Source organism: Bos taurus, chromosome 3 (assembly GCF_002263795.3).
Source record: "Bos taurus isolate L1 Dominette 01449 registration number 42190680 breed Hereford chromosome 3, ARS-UCD2.0, whole genome shotgun sequence".
Lineage (NCBI taxonomy): Eukaryota > Metazoa > Chordata > Mammalia > Artiodactyla > Bovidae > Bos > Bos taurus.
The window spans coordinates 120,053,340-120,068,485 of record NC_037330.1 but is presented as its reverse complement, the minus strand read 5'-3'; the positions used below and the strand labels follow the sequence as shown (position 1 = coordinate 120,068,485).

At 64.1% G+C, this 15,146-nt stretch overlaps 1 protein-coding gene across 23 annotated transcripts in view; it reads left to right on the top strand.

Annotated features, from left to right (window-relative positions):
* Positions 1-15,146, top strand: part of KIF1A (kinesin family member 1A) — an 87,805-nt gene that overhangs the window by 59,321 nt on the left and 13,338 nt on the right. For 12 of the 23 annotated variants that reach the window (XM_059885307.1, XM_059885305.1, XM_059885299.1 and 9 more), the window contains 11 exons: positions 1,415-1,500; positions 2,121-2,259; positions 2,372-2,540; positions 2,676-2,766; positions 4,125-4,243; positions 4,846-4,901; positions 5,701-5,809; positions 6,031-6,097; positions 6,260-6,344; positions 9,015-9,120; positions 11,105-11,131. In XM_059885307.1, the coding sequence (XP_059741290.1) occupies positions 1,415-1,500; positions 2,121-2,259; positions 2,372-2,540; positions 2,676-2,766; positions 4,125-4,243; positions 4,846-4,901; positions 5,701-5,809; positions 6,031-6,097; positions 6,260-6,344; positions 9,015-9,120; positions 11,105-11,131 (1,054 nt within the window). The remainder of the gene's footprint in view (positions 1-1,414; positions 1,501-2,120; positions 2,260-2,371; positions 2,541-2,675; positions 2,767-4,124; positions 4,244-4,845; positions 4,902-5,700; positions 5,810-6,030; positions 6,098-6,259; positions 6,345-9,014; positions 9,121-11,104; positions 11,132-15,146) is intronic. The other 11 variants (XM_005205062.5, XM_005205061.5, XM_010803931.4 and 8 more) reach the window with 1 other exon arrangement.

The following is a 15,146-nucleotide window of genomic DNA, read 5'->3' as shown; positions in this document are numbered from 1 at the left end:
GGGTTTGCCCCTCTGAAAGTGGGTTCTCTGTGAAGCTTCTTAGAAAGGAGTGTGGAGAGATGCTTGGAGGACGTGTTGGGGACTGCTCGGCTGGAGGGTCCCTCTACTGCGATGGCCAGCGTTCCCTTCTCCGCCTCCAGGCCCCGGCATCTCCTCGGGCCTCTTCCTCCCCTCCCTGAGGCTTGGCCCGGGCACCCTGGATGCCCTGTGTGTGGCTGCCGAGGGCCCAGGCCGGGACGGGGGCACGGAGCGTGAGCAGCACGGGGGGCCTGCTCGCCCGCTGGGTGGCCCGTGAGTGCGCGCTCTGGATGTCTGGACCCCTGTGCCGGGCTCTCGCTTCCCCACGATCCCAAGCGCTCTTTCCAGCTCCTCCAGCCGTGTGACCACGGTGCTGAGGGCCCTGGGGATGCGGCTGAGAAGGGGAGCCTGGGGGTGGGCTGGCTTTAGGGACGAGCCAGGTGATGGCGATGCTGGGGCATCCAGTGCGCCCTCCTCCCCTGAGGGCACCCTGGCCCTCTTGACGCCTCATCCTCCCCGGGCTCTTCCTGGCCCTTCCTGATCCCTCAGCCCCTGTAGAGCAGGCCCACCTTGCCGGCCGCTTCGTAGACAGACAGGTCGGTGCTGTGTGTGTTTGGGCCACACCCGACATCCCCCGTGTGGTGGCTCAGCTGGAGGAGACAGTCATCCCTGCCGCGTCCCCCCGCCGTGGCAGGAGCCCTCCTGTGCACTTGCCGACCCTGGGCGGTGGTGGGATAGAGCCCTGGGCCCTCAGGCAGCCGGCGTGGACATCCTGGTGGTGGTCGCACCCCCACAGGGCCCCAGAACAGAGGGTCGGAGCCCCCTGGCGTCTGTGAAGTCTCCTGCAGTGGCGTCCAGCCAGAGTGGCTGGAGCTGGGGGCTTGGGGGCCTGGAGGGGCCAGGACTAGGGGCCTTCAGGCGGCAGGAGAAGGGTTTGGTTTTGTCCCAGGCAGTAGGGAACCCTGCACACTGGGAGAATGGGGTGTGAGAGCGTGGGGGCTTTGAGTATCCAGCTGCGTGTTGGGGGAGGGGGAAGGGGATCCAGAAGACCCTAGGTTCTTCTGCAGCAGCTGAGTCTGGGGGCAGGACTTGACGGGGGGCAGAGGTAGAAAGCTTGGCTCTGACAAGTTGGAGTTCATGGCCCCTTCAGAGCGGCTGTGCCTATGACGTGGCTGCCGCTGGGCCCTGGGGCAGCAGAGGTGGGCTTTCAGGGTGCCCGGGACACACCCTGGTCATTCAGGGCCCCTTGGCCAAGTCTGGGAGCCCCTAGGCGGGTCGGAGCCCCACCTGGTTCCCACGTCGCCCCCCCCCCGCACCCCTCCCCAGCACTCAGCCTGGATGCCCTCTCCCGCCTGGGGACAAGCTGGGCCTGACCCTCCGCTCTGTCCTGTTTCAGCCGACGAGGAGGCCCCTGACTACGGCTCCGGCGTCCGCCAGTCGGGAACAGCCAAAATCTCCTTTGACGACCAGCATTTTGAGAAGGTAGTGGTGCGACCACAGATGCCACCAGACGGGCCCCCAGCCCTGCGGGGCCTCAGGGAGGGGGGAGGACGGCGTCTTCCTTGCAGGCGCCCTTCCTGCCCTCGGGTAAGAGCCCCCAGCCCGGGCGGCTCCTTGAACCTTGGTGCTCTGAGGCCTTGGGCCCAGGGCCCCCCAGTCCCTCTCAGAGAGGTCGTCAGTGCTGGGCCTCACAGGCGGGGCACGGGGCGTCCAGCAGTGCAGGGAGGGCCCAGGGTGGGGGCGGTGGGGGCCATGTGGGCAACCGGTGGGGGCGCTGGCCAGGCCCTGAAAGCCGCTGGGAGAGTCTCCCTGCGTCCTGCCCAGGCAGGGGGAGCAGTGGGCGGGGCTGAGAGAGGGGTCCTGGCTCGGGTGGGCGGGGCTGAGGGAGGGGACGGAGCTGAGGAAGGGGTCCTGGCTGGGGTGGGGGCAGAACTGAACCCCAGAGATGTGTCCCACCTTCCTTTCCCTCTTCCTAGACTAACATAGCCCTGAGAACCTGGGAACGAGGCCTGGGGAGGGGTAGGCCCACGGCACGGGCGAGCCTGGGTGGGCGCTCAGGGTCCCCGGCAGCGCTCCGTCCGACCCCGCCCCCGCCTGCACAGTTCCAGGCCGAGTCCTGCCCCGGGGTGGGCATGTCCCGCTCAGGGACCTCCCAGGAGGAGCTGCGGATTGTGGAAGGCCAGGGCCAGGCCGCAGACTCCGGGCCCTCAGCCGACGAGGTCAACAACAACACCTGTTCAGGTGGGTCCCCGCGGCCCGCCTCTTGGCCCGCATGCGTGCTGCAGGCCAGTTCCCAAGCCCGGGCTCAGCACCTCGGGTCCCTCCACGCCCCTCTGCCCTTGGCTCCCAGCAGCGGTGACCCCGGAAGGCCTCCTGGACAGCCCTGAGAAAGCCGCCCTGGATGGGCCCCTGGACGCCGCCCTGGACCACCTCGGCCTGGGCAGCACCTTCACCTTCCGCGTGACCGTCCTGCAGGCGTCCAGCATATCCGCTGAATATGCCGACATCTTCTGCCAGTTCAAGTGAGCCTTTTACCCAGGCTGTGCGGGTGGGCCTTGGCAAGGTGCGGGGGGGGCGGGGGCACATGGTGCCCCCCGGAGGCTGAGGTGCCCGTGCCCAGGCCCTGCACTCACCGAGCATCTCCTCCTGGTTCGCAGCTTCATCCATCGCCATGACGAGGCCTTCTCTACGGAGCCCCTGAAGAACACGGGGAGGGGACCCCCGCTCGGCTTCTACCACGTCCAAAACGTGCGTCCTCAGGGCCCCCCGCCCCCGCCGTGACCCACCCTCCCGGGGCCCTGGCTCTGCGGGCCTCCCTGAAACCCCCGAGTTGCTTTTACTTGGTCCCAGCTTCTCCTCCTGAGCACCAGCCCCGGACTGGGCATGAGGACAGAGGACCTCGGACACCAGGCGGGGGCACGTGTGCTCCTGCTGGGCAGTAGGGGCTTTGGGGGGCTTAAGACTGGGGGTGGGGGCAGCCCAGAGTCCCCGAGGGCCCCTGTGGCGAGCCTCGGCCGAATGTGGATGTGAAGGGTCTGGGGCCCAGCGAGGTCACCCTGGCTTGGTCCTGGGGACGAGGCGGGGCAGGGCAGGGCATGTGGAGGGCTGCAGGGTGGCCAGGCAGAAGCTGGAGAGGCCAAGGAACCCCGAGCCTGGAAGAACTGGCAGACAAGGGGAACACGGTTCAACACGCAACTCGAGCCAGGCTGTCAGGAGAGCAGGGGACTCTGCTCTGAGGAGGGGAAAAGGCCCTGACCGAAGCCACTGGGTCACCAGGCCTCGGGGCCCAGGCGGCCAGTGTGAATTGGACCTGAGTTGTGGATATGCCCTGAGCAGCCACCCCGGCCTGGCTCAGAAGGGCCCTGTGAACTGTGGCCCATCCTGCCCCTCAGGGACGAGGGGCTCTGGTGGCCTCTAAGCCAGGGAGGCAGGGCCAGGTCTGCCAGGGCGCTGCGTGGGTTCCTTCCCTGGTGGCCCAGCAGGACCCCTCAGCCCAGGGGCTGCCCGCCTCAGCCCCAGAGGCTTAAGCCCGAGAGCCTGGTGGGCTCCATGCTCCCTCTGAGGCTGCGACGAGAACCAGTTGCCACCCTCTCGTGGACGGCCGCCTTCCCCAGGATCCTCACATCGTGTCCCACACGGGCCTATGCCCAAGAGTCCCCTTCCTACAAGAATACTGGGCCTTTGGGGTCCCCGGCGACCTCATTCTAGCTCGATCGCCTCTGTGGAGACCCTTCTGTAACATATATGCTTCAACACATGGGATGCGGGTGGCGGGTGGTGGGCGGGTCCGGGGGTACACAGTTCAACCCACAATGCCGGGCGAGTGGACGAGAGCCCGAGGGGGTTCAGACCGGCTCGCAGAGACCCATCCTCCAGGTCTGTGATCTGAAAGAGCAGCTGAGCCCAGGGGCCCTCAGCCCTTCAGTCCTGGGGGCAGAGCCCTTGGGCCGGCCCGCAGTGGCGGGTCCACAGGGCGTGTGGAGGAGCAGGCTGGGCAGACCCAGGCGAGGTCAGCCCCGGGCTCTCTGGTCTGGGCCTGCGGTGCCGGCTGCTCCACGGAGGCTGAGCTCTCCCCTCCCTGACTGTCCGTCCCGCCCCCCAACCAGATTGCGGTGGAGGTGACCAGGTCCTTCATCGAGTACATCAAGAGCCAGCCCCTCGTGTTCGAGGTCTTCGGGCACTACCAGCAGCACCCGTTCCCGCCCCTCTGCAAGGACGTGCTCAGGTCAGCAGGCCGCTGGGCCCTGGACAGGCCCTGGACAGGCTTTGGAGCCGTCTGCGGCCGGACACGGGGCGGGTCAGAGATGGCCCCACGGGGCTGAGGAGGGGTCTCAGAGGGTCACTGTCAGAACCTTGGTCGTGTCCTGGGGCTCAGGGAAGCCATGCAGGGCTGGCAGGGGCAACCACCTGCCCTGCTCCCGAGTCCTCCGCCCCCCCAGGTGGGATGGGGGCGACTGGCCCGGCTCCCTCCCCTGCCTGGAGCTCTCAGGGTGGGACCCCGTGTGTGGGGAGAGCAGCCCACAGGCATCGGGGCCCCTTGTTGCCGCCTCCGGGCACCCTCTGAGCTGATGTGCGGGACCCAGGGCGAGTGTTGGCAGAGCAGGCTGGAGGGGCTGGTTCCAGGGCTCGCCTGTCCTGGGGACGGGAGGGGCCTGCCTAGATTCCCGGGGCCTCCTGGGGCCTCCTGGGGGGTCTCGGGTTCTAGGGTGCCCCCTCCCCGGCTGGTGGAGGCCTGGCGTCAGGCCTTTCCCCGGCCCCGTGGGAGGGGCACCAGTCTCCAGTCACTCCCGGTCACTCTCCCCACTCTCCCCACCTCTGTCCGCACAGCCCCCTGAGGCCCTCTCGCCGCCACTTCCCACGGGTCATGCCGCTGTCCAAGCCAGGTAGGTGGGGCTCTCCCGGGCACAGGGGTGCCCATGTGGGCCAGCCGCCCTTGGCTGAGTGCAGTCCTGTGGGGGCGTCCCTGCCCCCTAGCCTCCTGGCACCACCCTGCCCACCCCCTCCGCTGGCCCTCCGGAGGCCCCATGGAGTCAGGACTCCATGCCAGAGCGGGGGCCACAGAGGGACATCCAGGAGGCTGCCTGCGGCTGGGGATGAGGGCCGGGGGCTCCCAGGGGGCTGGGCCCTGTGAACTGAGCCTGCAGGACGGACACGGTCTGAGAGGAAAGGCGGGCCTGGAAGCCGCTTCCCGGGGGCAAGGCTGGAGGTGGGCGAGCCCGGGAAGTCCCTGGAGGAAGGGTCCTGGGAGGTCAGCCCGCGCCTGGCACCCATAGCAGAGGGGCTGTGGGCAGAGGTGGCTGGGCACATGGGGCACGGAGCCTGTGTGTTGGGAGCAGCGGCACGTGTAGGGCAGGGGCCTGGGGCTGGGGCCTCTCTGTGCTGGAGGCAGGTGCTTGGCATGGCCGAGGGGTCCTGGGTGGGTCGTGGGGCCTCAGAGCATGTGTGGCTCCAGCCACTGCCTGTGCCCAGCTACGTGGGGCTGCCGGCTCCTCCTGCCTGGCATGGATGAGCCTCAGTCACGCCCGCCCCCCCGGGTGGTGGCCAAGGCCCGTCTGTACCCTGGGGTCGTTCCCCGTGGAGGGCAGTGTTCTCACCGCTGCTGGGGGTCTGCTCCACGCCTCCTCTGCGCGCCCTCAGCCGCGAGCGGTCAGTTTGCACCCGCGTTTTCTCCCGGTCCCCCAGTGCCGGCCACCAAGCTCAGCACGCTGACGCGACCCTGCCCGGGCCCCTGCCACTGCAAGTACGACCTGCTGGTCTACTTCGAGATCTGCGAGCTGGAGGCCAACGGCGAGTGAGTCCGGAGCCGTGCTGCCCGCGCGGGGCTGAGCGGGGGTCCGCGGGATGTGCGAGGAGGAGGGGCCTAGGGCAGCGGGTGGTTCACCTGCCCTCTGCTCTGCCGCGGGGGCCGGCCGTCTGTGCTGCGCGCGGCGGGGCCGGGGTCTGCGGGACCGTCTGTGCTGCGCGCGCGGGGCGGGGCTGGGCACGCCCTCAGACCTGCCACCTCTTTCCCAGCTACATCCCCGCAGTGGTGGATCACCGCGGCGGGATGCCGTGCATGGGGACCTTCCTGCTCCACCAGGTGCGGAGACCTCGCTGCCCCGCCCGCCCCGAGCCCCCATCCCACCCCTGCCCCGAGCCCCGCCCCCAGCCCCCGGCCCCACCCCGCCCCGCCCCCCAACTCACCCCCGCCCCACCCGGCCTACCGGCGACTGACCGTGTTCTCTTCCCTGGTGCCCGGCAGGGCATCCAGAGACGGATCACCGTGACCCTGCTGCACGAGACGGGCAGCCACATCCGCTGGAAGGAAGTGCGGGAGCTGGTGGTGGGTGAGTGAGGGCTAGGTGTGTGGCGGCAACACAGGCCGCACTCAGCCCCAGACCCGGCTCCACTCCTGTTGCTGTGCGGTTTTGGCTGACTCACTTAACCTGGGTGCCTCAGCCCCTCACCTGAAGAGAGGCGCAGGGACTCAGGTGGTGATTCCAGACTTCTGTTTAATCACCGTGCTAGCTTGCTAGGGCTGTCGTGAGGAAGTCCCGAACTCCAGATGGCTTGAAACCACAGAAGTTGATCCCATCACATTGTGGATAAGTCCTATGATGAGGGTGTCAGCAGCTCGGCCATGCTTCCTTGAAGCCCCAGGGGAGGTCCTTCCTCCCCCCTCCAGCTTCTGGTGGTTTGTGGGGACCCCTTGTGGACGCGTCACCCCAATCCTCTGTCTTCACGGGGCCTGGATACTTAGATGAGGGCCCACCCAGTCCAGCATGACAGCGTCTCAACTGCTTACGTCTGCCAAGAGCCTGTTTGCACGTGCGGTCACGTTCTGAAGTTCTGGGGGTCAGGACCACAGCACATCTCTGAGGGGACCCAATTCAGCTCACAGTGCCAGGGGCTTAGATGCTTTCTCCCATGAACTCTTCTGTCTTGGAAATGTTCCCTTTGCTGACTCTTTGCAAAGAATCTGTCTTCCCAGTTTCCGTTCAAAGACAGGGACCGCCATCCCTCCCAGGATGGACCGCCGTCCGTCCTCAGCATGAAGCCACCTCCCCACCCCACGGCCCTGGAGCTGAGGGACCTCCGAGGCCTCACCCCGGGTGTTGCTGTGGCCCTGGGTATCAGCCCAAGGGCACTGTCCCTGGGTCTGGGGAGTGGCTCTGAGGATGTAGTAGCAAGAATGTGATGGGGGCCCGTCGTCCTGCGTCACTAGGTCAGGATCGCAGACCGCGGGGTTCTGGGGGCCCCAGGACAAACGTTTCATTTTAGCTGTTCCGCATCTTCTTTCCACACCAATCAGAAGAACAGCAGAACGAGCGCACACACCCCTGTTGCAGATGTGGTCTGGGGGAGAGGCCCAGTGATTCCTTTCTGACTTAAGAAAGAAAACTCAGTATTACTTGTTTATTCCTCGAGGAGGCAGAGTGATCAAATTAACCATTACTATAAGAGTAAGAAGATCCCCTGGAGGAGGGCACGGCAACCCGCTCAAGTATGCTTGCCCGGAGAATCCCATGGACAGAGGAGCCCATGGGGTTGCAAAGAGTCAGACACGCCTGTCTGACTAAGCACATGCACTCAGGGGCGAGAAATGGGAAACGGAGGCGCCAGGCGGGAGTCCTGACTCTTGGCAGTTCTGGTGACTTTTGTAGACAGAGTCACCCCCTTGCCCCCACCACAAGTACAGGCATCTTAGAAGGCTTTGCTGGAACAGCCTTTGCAAGGAGACGTTTTTGACTGGTAGTGTTTCTCTTCATTTTTTTTTTAAGTATAAAAAGAGAGGAAACATCTTTTCCTTCTCATCTTGCCAAGATGTCCTCTTCCAATGAGTAGGAGGGCCTGTGGGTCCCAGGCTGGGTGATTGGAACCTATCAACTGGGGTGGGGAGATATTGCAAGAGTTACTTATAGCTGAGAAACCAAGAAGCTCAGAACTTAGGCTGCGGGAGGACGCCCCCTGACAGGCAGCACCTTGGGCAGCTGCAGACCCTGCGTGTGGTGCTGTTCAGTCACCGAACCACGTCTGACTCTGCAACTCCATGGACTGCAGCACGCCAGGCTTCCCTGTCCATTCACCAACTCCCGGAGTTGACTCACACTCATGTCCATCGAGACGGTGGTGCCATCCAACCATCTCATCCTCTGTGGTCCCCTTCTCCTCCCGCCCTCAATCTTTCCCAGTATCAGGGTCTTTTCCAAAGAGTCGGCTCTTCACATCAGGTGGCCAAAGTACTGGAGTTTCAGCTTCGGTATCAGTCCTTCCGATGAATATTCAGGACTGATTTCCTCTAGGATCGACTGGTTTGTTCTCCTTGCTGTCAAAGGGACTCTCAAGAGTCTTGTCCAGCACGAGAGTTCAGAAGCATAGATTCCTTGGTGCTCAGCCTTCTTTATGGTTCAGCTCTCACATCCTTACATGACTACTGGGAAAACCATAGCTTTGACCATACAGACCTTTGTCAGCAAAGTGATGTCTCTGCTTTTTAATACAGTGTCCAGGTTTGTCATAACTTTTCTTCCAAGGAGCAAGGATCTTTTAATTTCGTGGCTGCAGTCACCATCCACAGTGGTTTTGGAGCCCAGGAAAATAAATCTGCAGTTTCCACTTTTTCTCCATCTATTTGCCATGAAGTGATGGAACCAGTTGCTGTGATCTTGAGTTTTTTGAATGCTGAGTTTCAAGCCAGCCTCTTCACTCTCTTCTTCCACCCTCATCAAGAGGCTCTTTAGTTCCTCTTCAGTTTCTGCCACTAGGGGTGGTGTCACCTGCATCTCTGAGATTGTGGGTATTTCTCCCATCAGTCTTGATTCCAGCTGCAGACCCTGCGTGGGCCTCCCTGCCCCTCTTGGTGTTGCCTTTAGCCGGGTGCCCCTGTGGCTGTGTGGGGAGCCCTGTGGCACAGCCTTGTAGATGGAAGCTCCTGCCCAGGAAGAGGTGGACAGCGGGGACCTGGTGTCCGCCTGCCCTCCTGGGAAGTGACATGCAGCCCGCCCCGCTTCCCGCAGGTCGCATCCGAAACACCCCGGAAACGGACGAGTCCCTGATTGACCCTAATATCTTGTCGCTCAGCATCCTCTCTTCTGGATACATCTGCCCAGCCCAGGATGACCGGTGAGTCCGCTCGGGGTTGGTGCTCTCTGGAGGAGGGCCCGGAGTGTGTTCTCAGCCCCCCACCTGGCCTGCCTGGCTGCGCTGGGCCCTGAGCTCTCCAGGCCCTTCTTCCTGGCCCTCCAGGAGGTGGTGCAGAGAAGGGCCCCTGGTGAGCTGTCGCTTGGTCACCTGATGGAGGGGCACGCAGGCGTTTGCTGGCGGAGGAGCTGGGTCCTCAGGACTCTTGCGGCCGGGAGGCAGCATGGGGCGGGTGAGCGGGCTGGACTTCCTGGCCACGCTGCTGCGGGCACATGTCCCCTTTAGCAGGCGTCCTCCCTGCGGCCCAGGGTCCTGGAGCAGCTCAGGGTCAAGCTGGCCAGTGGTCTGGCATCCCGGGGTGGGGGTGTGCCCAACAGCATGGCTTGGCACACACTCCTCCTCACTGGGTTTGCCGGGCTTGGGGGTTTTGGGGGAGAGGCCTCTGGGGGCCAGGCTGGGGCAGACAGCTCCCTGCCAGAGCCGCCCTCCTGGGGGGACGTTGGTAGGCTTGGCTCTGTCTGAGACGCTGCTTTCTGGGGGCGTGGGGACATGGGGAGGGGGCTCCCAAGTTCTGAAGGCTCGACCTGGCCTAAGAGGCAGAAGCCAAGAGCTGACCCTGAGCTCCAGCTGCGGGCGTCTCCACGGGCTCCTGTGCCGCGTTCGTACGAAGTGTCTTGAGCGCTGGGTGCACTGGAGTGGGTGGGGCCCCCTTTGCCAGGGGAGCTGGATCCATAAGAATAAAGGGTCTTGGTCCAGACAGAGCTGGGCTTCCTCGCAGACTCCCCGGAGAGCGGGAAGCAACCCACAGGGGCAGGCATGGCTCTGTTCCAGTCCTGCCCCGGAACCTTCCAGAGGAAACGCAGCCTGCACTCGTGTCCAGAGGAGGGAGGGTTGGATGAGGATGCTGGGGGGTGTTCTCTCAGGGTGGGGGCACCATGACAGGCAGGCTGGGCTTACGGGAACGGGGGTGCGGCTCATGCGGCAGGCCCGTTGCCGTGAGGACGCAACCTGGGGACACAGCAGAGGGCCTGGCGCCCTCTGCGTGGGCTGCCTGCGGGGACCCGGGCCTCTGAGACTGGGACCCGGGGGTGGGGCTGAGGGGACCCGTGTCACCAGGGAGGGCTCTGGCACGCCGAGTACCTCTGGGGACCTGGAAAGTGACCTCAGCGCCCCCCAGCCTCTAGCCCTCCCTTTCTCCTGGCAACGCCTCCATTCTTGGCTAGAAGGCGCGTGGACCAGAGAGGAGGAGGGTGTGGGTGCCTCTGGGACCGTATTTCTGGGCTCCCGTCCTCCGGCCGGCACAGTGGCTGTGGGGCACGTTCTGGGGAGCTTAGGGGGCTGGATCTCGGGTCAGTGGGGCTTTGGCTGAAAAGGTTCGCCCTGCTCCTGGAAGTCAGGAGGCCAGGCCTGTGCCCTGGGGACCGCGGGACGAGAGGCCAGCTCAGGTGCCGGAGGTCAGGGCCCCTGGGGGCTCCAGGAAGCCCCCGGACCAGAGTCCCTGCCCGCAGCTGCTTTGGCCCTGCTTGACTTCCCCTCCTCCTGCTGTCTGACCCCAGCACGGCCCTGACCCGAGCCCCGCCCTGGGAAGAGTCTCGGGGACCCTCGCAGCAGGTGGCCCCAGGCGGGCGGCATGCGGAGGCTTGCTTGCCTCGCAGCAGCCCCCCACAAGGGCCCTCCTGTCCTCTAGACCCCGGCTGATGCCCTCAGAGCTCCGCGGGTGACAGGTCAGGCGCTCTCCCCGCCTGGAGACCCAGGCCAGCCTTGGGCCCTATGCCTCGGCTGCCCACCCGCTTTGCCACAGCCCCCGTCCCCCGACCCCCGCTCAGGGTCCCCAGGCTGTGTGGCCCCCTGGCTCCGACGGGCACCGCCTGCCGCGGACGCTCCTCCGCTCTGCCCCCCGCCTGCTCCGCTGCTGCTGCCCCCCGGCCCCCGCCCCCACTAACCTCTGATTGTTTGTGTTTTGCAGGCAGTTTCTTGATTCGGACATGCCTAGGTACCATCCGTGCCCCTGGTTTCTTTCAGCCTGCCCCCACTCCACAGCCCCGAGATCTCATTCCAGCTTGCGGGCCCCTCCACACTCGCTCACCTCCTCGTCTGTCTCTGCCGTCTTCTCCTCCCGTTTTATTTCCTTTTTCCTCTCCCCGTCACACCGCTTCCTCCCATCACCCTCCCCCCGTGGCTGAGCCCCCCGCCCTCCACTCTTGACCTTGGCTGCTTCGGTAGTTTCTGCCCTTGTAGATGCTGGCTGGCCTCCCCACTCCCCCCACCCCGAGCCTTGCCCGTGCCCCGCCTCGCCCCAGCAGGAGCAGGCGCCCGCATGCAGGCTGGCCGGCCCCCTCCCCACACAGTGAGAGAGCAAAGGGGGTGCGTAGTGGGCGCAGGACGGGGGCGGACAGGCACGGCCCGGCCCAGCCCAGCCCTCCCCACTCTACCCCACCGCCCCGGGCGCGGCCCCTCACCGAGCCAGGCTCCTGGTGTAGCCACCACACGCCCTTCAGGAAACGGGTGGGTGGTGAGGGGCGAAGGGCCCGGCTCCGGACTCGCCTCGTCCCAGGACCAGCCCCCGAGTCACGGGCTCCTGGGCCAGCCACGGAGATCCTCCCCACCGGGGTTCTGGGCTTGGCGGCGGGGGGCAGGGTCCTGGAGGCCCCGCGGTGGACGGACTTGCAGTCCGTGTTATGGACCCTGTCCCTGAGGCCGCGGTCTCTTCTGGGCCCTGCGGACTGTGGCCAGAGCTCGGTGCCCTGGGGTCTCTGTTCTGGAAGAGGAGGGGGGCAGCGGAAGGCCCCCAGTGAGGACGCCTGGTCCTCAAAGGGGTGTGGGGCGTGGGGCAGTGCCTGCCCCTTCTCGGGGGGGGTGCCCAGAGCAGAGGGCAGGGCACCAGCCAACCTGCTGAGATCAGGTCTGGCGCGAAGTCCTGGGACGGATGGTCACTCTGTGCCCCGGGCAGCTCTAGCTGAGGCCCCAAGGGGTGGTCAGCAGGCTGTGGTTCCTGTCAGCGTGTCCCCAGGGCATGCACACCCAGGGCAGGATCAGGCCCTCCCTGGGGACAGTTGGCTGGCTGTGGCGGGGACTCTGTCAAGGAACCTGTGGTGAAGCTGCACTAGAGGAAGGTCACATCCCCGCGGGGCCCAGAGAGCAGGGACCTGCTCCTCTTGGGCAATCTGGAGGGCTTCCTGGAGGTGGCAGCCTGCCAGCTGGTCCTGGAAGCAAACTGGGCCCTCCGTGGCGGCTGCAGCCTGTAGTCTGCCTGTTCTCAAAAGAGCTCTGGGGTTCATCCCCGGAGGGGACCCGACTTCGGGGCTGTTTCCCTGATGAGTCCATCAGTACGATCACACAGGGGTGTGGGCGTTTTGTTCCAGTTTGTGTGTCCACAGTCAGCCCGGTGTGATAGAGGCGTGGTCCAGGACACCCCCTGAAGGTACCTCATGAAACAGAAACATTCCCCGTGGCCAGGAGGAGACGGCCGTGGGGGTGGGGGGCTCCTACTCAGCAGGGCCTTAGCACCAGCCCCCAGGCTGCAGAAGGACCTCACCCCAGGCCCCAGCTGCAGACCTGGGCTCGTGGGCCCCCAGTGGCCTTGGCCTGCAAGAGGAGGCCCAGAGAGCTGGGAGGGGCGAGGGGTCAGAGCCCCGAGCCTTGGGCTAGGGCCTGCCTCACGCAGCAGGAAGCTGCTGTGGTGGGAGGTTCTGGGGATGAGCAGAGGGTCCTGTCCCGGATGTCTGGGGTGGGGTGGGGCCGGGGGCTGCAAGCTGGCTGGGCTGGCTGTGTGAATGTGCAGGCGTGGCAGGGCCTTCTGGAGCCTGCGGTCCGGCCCGTAGGCCGGGGACTCTGTGAGGGCTGCCCCAGCGTGTGAGACTAGATGCGACGAATCGGACAAGCTCTAAGGAGGGCCTGCGCGCGGAGCTGTGTTAACGCGTGTGGTTATTTTTACTGCTGCCTTGCTGGTCAGTTGCTCAGTTGTGTCCAGCTGTTTGCGACCCCATGGGCTGCAGCACACCAGGCTTCCTTGTCCTCCACCAGCTTCTGGAGCTTGCTCAAACTCCTGTCCGTGGAGTCAGTGATGCCATCCCACCTTCTCATCCTCTGTCGTCCCCTTCTCCTCCTGCCCTCAGTCTTTCCCAGCGTCAGGGTCTTTTCAGTGAGTCAGCTCTTCGCATCAGGTGGCCAACGTATTGGCGCTTCAGTGTCAGCGTCAGTCCTTCCAATGACTATTCAGGGTTTATTTCCTTTAGGATGGACTGGTTTGATCTCCTTGCAGTCCAAAGGACTCCCTAGAGTCTTAGCATTTAATTTGAAATATTCCTAAAGCACAAACCTCCTCAGCAAAGAGCCTAGTTATTAAAACGCTCTCACTCTCACGGTAGGGAGTAAGGAGGAGAGCTGGTGACCCAGCCTGACCCACGAAGAGCGGGTCAGACCTTCTACCTTCCACCCCGTCCGTGCGTCTTACCCGGGGTCACTCTCCTGCCCCAGGGCTCCCAGTGCCCGGGGCAGAAACGGGCCACGAGACCCTCTAAAGTAGGGTGGTGTTGAGGCTGGGGATGAGGGTGGTCCACGGTGACCCTCACCCCTCCCAGCAGGCACAGGGTCGGATTTCTCCAGACAGGTGGCTCAGGTGCCCCGAGGGCTGCTGCCCCAGCCTCCCGGGACAGGCCCGGGTCGGGAACTTGCAGAGTCTCCTCTCTGTCCTGTTTGCTGCACCATCGACGGGACACGACCCCCACTCATTCATTCATTCACCCGTCACACGGGACACGACCCCACTCATTCATTCGTTCATTCGTCACACGTGAGCCATGTTCTGCAATTGTTCAAAAGGGATTAAAGACTAAACAGGGGGAGTCTGTCTCCAGGAAGCTCAGAGCCTGCTGAGGAGCTCATTTGTCCCCTCACCCTTCGATCCTCCCTTCCCTCCGTCCCTCTGGTCAGAGTGCTCACTCTGCGTGGCAGGAGACAACGCTCGGCTGTGCAAAAGTCACATCCAGATACAGAGCTGCGTCTCTGAGGTTCAAGGCCGTTCCCCTGCTCTTAGCCGCGTGGCTGCACTCTGTGATCATGGTCCCCACTGGACAGGAGGGCTGCCCTGGCTGCAATTCAGGGGGCTCAGGTCACCTTCCCTGAGTTCCTAGGCCACTTCTAAAGGTGACTCTTTCAAGAAACGTACTTCCCAGAGCCTAAGGTGTTTCTGGTTGACACCTCGAGGGAGGGGCTTCATGTGCAGATTCACAGCAGAATCTCGCATCAGGCTGCCCACTGGGCCTGCCCATGGGCGCCCATGGCTGTGACGCTTGTCAGAAGTTGTCTGAATGAGCCCTGTCAGGCCATCGCAGCAGGGGTGGTGGTCATACTCAGAGTGCCCAGGGGGTCGTGCTGGGAGCCCTGAGATTCTCTTACCTCCCCCCGGGCAGCCCCTGGGCCTCTGAGCACCTCAGGGCCTCCAGCCCCAAGAGGGTGCAGTTCAGTTCGGTTTGGTTCTGTCGCTCAGTTGTGTCCGACTCTTTGCGACTTCATGGACCTCAGCACGCCAGGCCTTCCCGTCCATCACCAACTCCCGGAGTTTGCTCAAACTCATGTCCATCAACTCAGTGACGCCATCCAACCATCTCATCCTCTGTTGTCCCCTTCTCTTCCCACCTTCAATCTTTCCCAGCATCAGGGTCTTTTCAAATGAATCAGTTCTTCACGTGAGATGGCCAAAGTGTTGCTGGAGCTCTAGCTTCCGCATCAGTCCTTCCAATGAATATTCAAGACTGATTTCCTTTAGGATGAACTGGTTTGATCTCCTTGCAGTCCAAGGAGATCAAGAGTCTTCTCCAACACCACAGTTCAAAAGCATCAATTCTTTAGTTCTCAGCTTTCTTTATGGTCCAACTCTCACATCCATACATGAGCTGAAAAACCATAGCTTTGACTGTACAGACGTTTGTTGGCAAAGTAACGTCTCTGCTTTTGAATATGCTGAGAGGGTGCGAGGCAGGACTAAGGGGCTCCCGTGACACAGACCC